This window comes from Dendrobium catenatum, unplaced genomic scaffold, assembly GCF_001605985.2.
Source record: "Dendrobium catenatum unplaced genomic scaffold, ASM160598v2 original_scaffold_96420, whole genome shotgun sequence".
In the NCBI taxonomy this organism is placed as follows: Eukaryota; Viridiplantae; Streptophyta; class Magnoliopsida; order Asparagales; family Orchidaceae; genus Dendrobium; species Dendrobium catenatum.
The window spans coordinates 57,767-66,249 of record NW_021414861.1 but is presented as its reverse complement, the minus strand read 5'-3'; the positions used below and the strand labels follow the sequence as shown (position 1 = coordinate 66,249).

At 38.8% G+C, this 8,483-nt stretch overlaps 1 protein-coding gene across 1 annotated transcript; it reads left to right on the top strand.

Moving 5' to 3' along the window:
* Window positions 1–7,033: 7,033 nt before the first annotated feature.
* Window positions 7,034–8,180, top strand: LOC110095897 (transmembrane protein 45B; the record flags this gene model as incomplete). The annotated part of the gene is given in 2 exon segments (XM_020821596.2): window positions 7,034–7,396; window positions 7,595–8,180. Coding segments are annotated over 2 exon segments (714 nt in total), but the record flags the coding sequence as incomplete, so codon positions are not given.
* Between the last annotated feature and the right edge of the window lie 303 nt (window positions 8,181–8,483).

Genomic DNA, 8,483 nt, shown 5'->3' with positions numbered 1-8,483 from the left:
TTTATTCTGATCAAAATTGATCAGAAAGCTTAAACTTTAGATTTGCTTTGGTATTTTTCGTAATATTAATGAGATATAGCAATAATTTTAAAATACATTTAAGAGCCTTAGGCCTTTTCTGATCAAAATTTTGGTCAATATATATCCAAATACAAAAAATTTCCAATATTAAAGAGCTCGAGAAAAGTGGCACCAAATGAAGCCTACGAATGATTTTCACAGTATATTGAATCATTTATGGCAAGAATCTTTTAATATATTGTAAAGATCATATCGAGACAACCAAAACAACATTCCTACCACTTAAGCTTTCGAAAATTGAAATTACATATTAAAAATGAAGCCTACGAATGATCTTCACAGTATATTAAAACATTTATGACATGAATCTTTTAATATAATGTAAAGATCGTACTTTGATTGATGCAGCAACCTAAAAAGTTTTGGCCAACAAGTTTTAAATTTTTTTTTAAAGGATAATTATATTAATAATCAAAAAAGGATACAACAAAGGAAACAGGCGAGCTGAAGAAAATACTAAAAAAAAGGAAAAATACAAGCTAAAGGCGGGCTCAGTAAACGGCCGAGGCTTCAAGCGCCCATAACGCCTCGCACGGGCCGTCCAGTTATGTGTAGACAAAGTCAAGCCTACACCAAAGGTTGCCACCAGCAAAAATGACCGGAACGCGAGCCCCGACCACATCATCGCCCTTAGCCCAACGCAGCAACAAATCGAACAATAAAGCAATAAATCCCGAGGAGAAGCAACGAGAAGAGAAAACAACGTCACGAAAGTCATCGTCTACATCGGCCTCTTCCCCAAAATTTCCCCCACGTTGCACCAATGACTGTAGCACGCACCAGAGAGAAATCATGATCAGGCTCATCAAAATCAGATTCTGATTCATCATCCGACGAATTATTCAGCCAATTGACCTGGTTCCTAATCTCCAAACCAGAGGAATCACCCAAACATTTAGCCATCGCATGCGTATCAACCTCATTCACAGGCACCTCAATTAATCTGTTGACAATAGGATTACACTCCTCTCCACTACCGGACGACGAAGACTCAGCCTCCAACACAACAGAAACCAAAGCAGCAGACGCATTAACAGCAACACCACCTTCTGAATTATTAGAAACCTGAACACAACCATTTGACTCCACAACACCCAAAACATGGGAACCATCAGACCCCCATAAACCCACGCCAATAGAAGTCGCAACATCCACAGGAGCAGAGGCCACCTCCGGCACTAGAACAACCACAGGAAAGTCCACAATCACATCCGATATACCAAAATCGTCCACCAAACCGAAGGGAATAAACGGTGTGGCATTAGGAGACAAAAATGAATCAACAGCAGCATCCGACAAATTGGCACCAACATCACACACAGCCGGGCTATTACTATCAATTACAAGCACAGGAGGCAAAACAATCTCCGAAGAACCACCAACCAAAACAACAGGGGAAATCCCAGCAGCAGGGGAACACCCCGAAGGCCCAACAGAGGTAAAATCCTCCAGAACAACATCAGAAATCTCAATAACTTTACCCAAATTTTCCGGCATAGCATGGACAACACCCTTATCACCATTAACAGCACATAAAGGAGGGGAATTTTCAACTGGAACATCTGAAACAGTAGGGAACCCAGACACAGCATCATGCCGACACTTACCAGTAAAATGCCCTAAACATTTACAAACATCACAAAATTGAGGAAACTCGTCTAAAACTACCTCTTGAACATACCCTAATGAATCAGAGCCTAACCAAACTTGCTTAGGGTAAGTTTTAGTAACATCAAGTTCAACTAAAACACGAGCATTCGAAGGACGAGAGCCAACCGACGTAGCTTCGTCAATTTTCAGAGGTTTGCCAATTAACTCACCAAGCCCAAAAAGAATTCTCGGCGAGAAAAAATGAGGACGAAGATGAGGAGAGGAGATCCATATCGGGATGATCGGAGACTCAACGCTGATGTCCAAACAAGGCGACCACTTAGTGAGTTTCATACAGCAATTGAAAACAAAATAAGAACGGTGACAAAAAATCCGACAATAGTCTAAATCATTGGACAATTTGATCAGAATGTGAGTAGAATCCAGAACCGTAACAGATACTTCTCCGTTCAGCTTCAAGTTAAAAAAAAAAATTGTGAATGGCGTCGAGAGGTGGACGTTTTGACGGAAAAAAACCTACTAACGAAAAACGAAAAGGAGCAGCCTGTTCTCTGATTTCCTCATCGGAAACCCAAAGGGACGGTAAGCCACGAAAGGTAGAAGGCCTCAAATCCGGAAAAGAGGAAGTAGATCCAGCAAGAGCTTCAAGAAAAGACTTAGAATGAGAGATTCCCCCTAAAAAATTGGGATCCTTCAGTTTAATCGGAGCCATGCCGGCACGACCGGGAAAAAAAAACGAAAGAAAAACCACGCTAAAAGCCTACAAGAACAAAAGAAAGAATAACCTTTCCTGATCCGAGAGAACAGAGGAGCGGCAAACCCCCCACCGACGGGGGAAAATGACACCCTAGCCGAGCAGACACATCGCACAAGCTGAAACCCTAGCAGAGCGCTTTTTTTTATTATGCTCTAACACATTTTTAAACCAAAAAGTTTTAAAATTATTTTTAATTAGATTTAAATAAGAATTTAACTCTTAATGCAGGCTAAAATATTATTCTAGTGATAGTTGACTCCGGATTTTTGCCCGGCCACTGACTGCCGCCGGACTTCAACTCGGCCGCAAACTGACGTCGGATTTCTATCAGGCCACCGACTGCCGCCTGATTTCAACTCGACTGCCAACTGCTGTCGGATTTATATTTGACCACCGACCATCGTCGGATTTTCATCCGATTTCTATTCGTCCCTAGATTTCAGCATGTTGGTTGACCATTGTAATATGAAAGCCCTCAAGTTTGAGGACAAACCAATTATTTTTAATTTATTCAAATACTAGTGAATCAATTTTGATTGAGCATGACCCCATGATTTTTCCCTTCATAGTTTCCACATTAAAAATTTTGATTTTTTTTTTTTTCCTGTATGTGAGCTGAATATTCATGCAACACTAAACAACATAATTTTTCCTTACTTCATCTTCACGAATATTCTAACCCAGCCACAACAATTCTTAATATAATACAATAAAAAACATGAATTCATTTAATCAACCCTACATAGTAAAATAGTAAAATAAAGACTTCTTATTATTATTGTCGTTGTACGATTTTCTTTAAGTAAAACAAATAAAAAATTGTGAATAAAATTTGATGCAACTGAACTTATATCGTCTTTCTTCTGTGTATTTGACTTCGTATTTATCCATCTACTATTAATATTTTATGTAGTGGTAGGAGGCAAAAAGGTTTCATTTTGTAAGTTGAGAGTTGGTGGAGGCCAGTGGCCAATGCAAAAACATTACAGAAGAATATTCTCCTTTAAATTTGATTGATACGTTTTTAATAATATAATTGAAATTATTTAAAAAATTAAATAATAATTTAATTTTAGTTGACTCACTACAAGAATATCGCATATTACCGGCAGATAAAATACATTTTCCGGCGGATTTTGAAAGTTTCCGGCATTTTTCCGACGGAAATCTTTTCGAGGATAAAACTCGCGTCGCAAAAAAAATTCCGTCAAATACGCCGAAAAATTTTTCCTGTGGAATTTGATCGCCGGAAACTATTTTCGACGACTGTCCGGCGAAAACAAACCGCCGGAATAACAAAAAAAAACAAATTTAATTAAAGAGCTGATCTGGATGCAGCTGCCCGCCGGACTGTTTCCTGCCCTGCTGCCCGCCCAACGACGTGTTGCCCGCCTACCCAGAGTTGCCTGCCCGAGCCCGCAAAAAAAATTAAGTGTAATTGTATAATAATTTAGTTGTAATTATTTAATAATTTATTTTAATTATTCAGAGAGATAACATTTGATGTGTGAAATTCAAAATGCTTATAGTAAACGTAGGCTTCTTGGGACAATTTTCATCATGCTTTTTAAAGATGTTTTTTAATACACAAATTTTTTGAAACTAAAAATTTTTGTATTAAAAAGTTATTTTAGAAAGCAATAAAAAAAGTTGATCCAAACTAGGGGTGTAAGTGAGCCAGCAGGCTCGAGCTCGACTCGCTTACAGGCTCGCAAGCCAAATTTATTGAGATCACGAGTCGAGCTCGAGTTCGAGCTTGATGTGTCTCGACTCGTGAGCTCGCGAGTCGTCTCGAATATTTTTTAGCTTTTTTTAAATTACGTAATTGCTATTTTATTGGGATATGTTTGCAAGAAAAGATGTTATAAGTTTGCAAGAAAAGTTAAACTACAGCTCTAAGTTTCCAAAAACATATTTTATAGTGATATGTTTGCAAGAAAAGTTGCTATCAAATCTCAATTTATTAAATGCTTTGTACAAGAGAAAACCAAAAAACGGTGTCTACAATGCTGCTGTACTTGGACCGGTGGTCTCCAACATGTGGGCACCTTTTATCAAAGGGGAAAATCAATGGACCGCTCGGGAGTCTGCAGTGTACAGACCGCTCGGCGTTTGCAATGCACTGTCCTGCTAGCCGAGGGCGGGAAATTGCGAATGCCGGCAGAAAAAATTAAAATCGAGCGACTCGACGAGAGGCTCTACGAGCTCATTTATATGTCGTGAGTGGAGCTTGAGCTCGATTTGAGTTCGAGTTCGGTGTTTGACTCGCAAGTAGAGCTCGAACACCCCCTGACTCAAGCTCGAATCGTCTCGTTTATGCCCCTAATCCAAACAAAGCCATGATCTCATCTTAGTACAAAATGTATCATGATATCTTAACAAATACAAACTTCATTCACTTGCAATGTTAGTTTATTTGACACGCATAAGAGTTATCATCATCCATCCATAGCCGAGTTAGATTTGACTTAAACCATCACCATAATTTCCATTTAATTACTTTAATGAGATATTTTGTCAAACAAACTAGGATTAATCAACCTACTACTATGTACTCAATATCCTAAGATCATCCATTTCAGGTCTCTTTACATTAAGATCCTTGCCAATAGCTCAACATGCTAGAGATGTCAACCTAATTCCTTTTGGTCAAGGCCTTGTTAATTGTTAAGCATCCTAGAGGTGTCAAGTTTTCCTTCATATATATTGGTAGCTTCATATGCTATTTTAATAAAATCTTTTATAAATCTAGTCCCATGAAATTGCCTTATTGACAATTTTACATCTCGAAATTATTGATTGAATGACCTCTTCCAGTTAAAGTAACATCTTCATTCTTCTCGACAACTTAACACACTAGAGCTTTCACCTTGGCACACTAGAGTTGTAAGCTCAACTAATTTTGGGAAGCCAAGCTCTCCCTAGTCCCTTCAATAAGCTTCTTCTCATAATAACTGCACACAAAGTTGTTATCTTGGCATGCTTTCTCAATGGCACCTAACCATTATTTTAATATCATAGAGGTGTTGGTATAGTGTCAATTCTCAATGTAGTTGTATTATATGCCTTGCCTATAGCTAAAAAATAATAGAGTTTTAGCTTATGTTCCCTCTCATGCCTTATTGAGTTCCCTCTCAACCAAGTGTGAAATTTCTTCTTGTTTGAACAACCAAGTGTCAACCCTTTGACATACTCAAACTCATTTGGATCGAAGCTATAAACTCCTTTCGAATTTCGCACTCTTATCTTGAGTTTGCATTCTAAGCCTTACTACAACGCTTCCTCTTCCATCAATGAATAATGAGGGGTCTATTTATAGCTTTTTGGGAGTGGTATGACCAGTAAATAGGGATGAGATTAAGGGCATGTTGGGAGTGCTCTGAATGGACGGTCGATATCGACTCCTCTGATTATAGACTGTATTAAGTTTTTGGGTTCCTTAATGATGCAAAAATTCGGTGATCTTAGGCTCGTTGGATTCTTCTCGTCAAGCCACTCTATTCGACTATAAGCATGACATGTTAGAAAATCGTTTTGGTCATCCAATTTATGATTTGAACCTTCCAAATGTGCTTCGGGTTTCCATATGGATCCATTTGGGCTTGGATTGGATCGAATTTGGTGTCGTTGGGTTCGTCTTTTTGTGACATTCAACTCGACTATAAGTTTGCAGAAATCAGAGTTCGGATGATCATAAATTTAATTTTGGAAGTTTTCAACTTAATTTTACCTCGAGATTCTTGCCCAATCAAGATAAATTTTTTTATGATATATCAACTCTTGATGAGTATTCAACATATTCAAGAAGAGTTGTTTTATCGAACAGTAACTAATAGAGTCATTTATGCAATTCAATTGCATCAGTACATATCAATTAGGTCTTAATAAGAATCTATATGATAGATTAGTCAAAACTTTCAACCAACAGACAAAATTGAGCTGCACGTAGATGAAAGCAAATAATTCATTAATCAAATTTTTTCTCTTAGATTAAAATTATCAGCTTCGGGTTCCTTAATCATAGAGAAAAGTTATCTTCTGGCTCCACCTCAACACTTCAACACATACCTCCAAATTCATGAGAGTGATACGATGGCTAAGTCTACAATCAATCCATTTTTATATCCAAAAAGCGTCTATTTATACCTGTCAACATTTAATTATTATTACAGGTCCATACTCCCTAAAGTTTATTTTAATTTTTTTTTTTTATGAAGACGAGACTCATCATCTTCTTTACTTTGATTCTCATTCTCATATTCCATTGGCTGATGCTTATTCTCTCATCTTATAGATAATATAAATATTATACTTTTTTCACTCTCCCTCTTCATAAATCCTCATCTCAAGCTCTCTTTCTCCATCTCTAAGTCTAATATGGGAACTAAAATAGGTCACGTAGCTCCCGGATTTGGCTTCCTCGTCATTGGGCTATGGCACCTCTACAACAATATCAAGCTCTTCTCTTGCCACCCCAACACCTTTCGTTCTCACTCATGGTTCCCATTCCCGAAGATCCGCTACCTCGAGCTCGTCCTCATCGCCATGGGAGGCTGCACTTACCTCGTCACGGAACTCTTCGTTGGCCCCTCGCGCCACCAACCTCTGGACGTCGACTTCACCATCCCTTCCAACCACCTGCACAACTTCGAGCACTCTTCCATCACCCTTTCTTTCGTCATCTACGCTGTCTTCGCCATAGCTTTAGATCGCGCCGCCCGCCCCGCCGCCGCCCGGCCGCTCACTTTTGTGGCCTCCACGGTGGCCTTTGGACAAGAATTTTTACTTTTTTACATCCATTCGACTGATCATACGGGGCTGGAGGGACAGTACCATTGGCTTCTTCGGATCGTCATTGCCGTCTCCTTCGCCACGTCTTTGTTGGGCATTAGCCACCCCTGCAATTTTGCAATCGCGTTCGTTCGTTCCGCCAGCATTGCCTTGCAGGTACGATTGTCAACAAAATTATTAAGGCATCTTTTGGGGGAAAATTATTCAAAATTGCGAGTCCGGATTCGTCCGGCAACCAACAAAATTGCTTTAATATATCATATAATTATAATATTTTCTGACTAATTTATGGTGATAAATAAAGCAATATTGCTGTTTCCTTTGAGTAGCTAATTATGTGGTGTCATTAAGCAGGGGATCTGGAACATCTTCCTGGGCTACGCTCTTTGGACGCCGGCGTTCATCCCTAAGGGCTGCTTCTTGCATGACGAGAACGTCCATTCCTCCGTCCGCTGCCGAAGCGACGAGGCCCTCCACCGCGCAAAGTCTCTGGCCAACAACGAATTCAGCTGGGTTGTCTCCGCCTCCGTCATCTTCTCATTCCTCTTTTACCTCTATTTGAGCAGGAGGTATGAGAAGGAGTTGGAGTATGAACCCATTGACGTGGAGGAGCTCGACGATTCGGAGCTTCGCAAGAAGATTAACAGTAAGCTTGGCGAATCTGATGCCGTCGTCCTCCTGGAAAAGGTGATGAGGGCTGTTTAGTTTATTATTGAAGCGACAAATGTACTGTGAGTCTTCTGGTGTTTTTTTTTTTTTATAAGGCAAGTGGCTGAATGTATTTTATGGGTTTTTTATTTTTGAATTGCTGAAGGTTTGGTGTACGTTGATGTGATTCCATGTGAAGGTAATTAATGGGAATTGAAAAGGGAAGATTTGCTTTCGATCTTGTCGGTCTGATGAGCTTTTGGTTTTTAGTAAAGATGATCTTTGCACAGTATCAGATCTATGTTACATTGTAGTAAATATTATTATTTTATAAATTCTATTATTAAGAATATTTTCATTTATTATTTTTTTATTGTTTTTTTTTTTTTTTGGAAAATTTTAGCTTGGCCCATTTATTTATATTGCAATGTTACAGAAGGCCCATATATTGATATTGAAATGTTACAGAATATGTAATAAAACAAAATACCCAGCCAAAAAGCAAGTAAAAGCTCCTAAGAGCAGAATAAAAACAGCAGGGACAAAAAACAACTAAGAGAACTCAACCAGAGTTCCAAAAAATGCTCCGAAATAA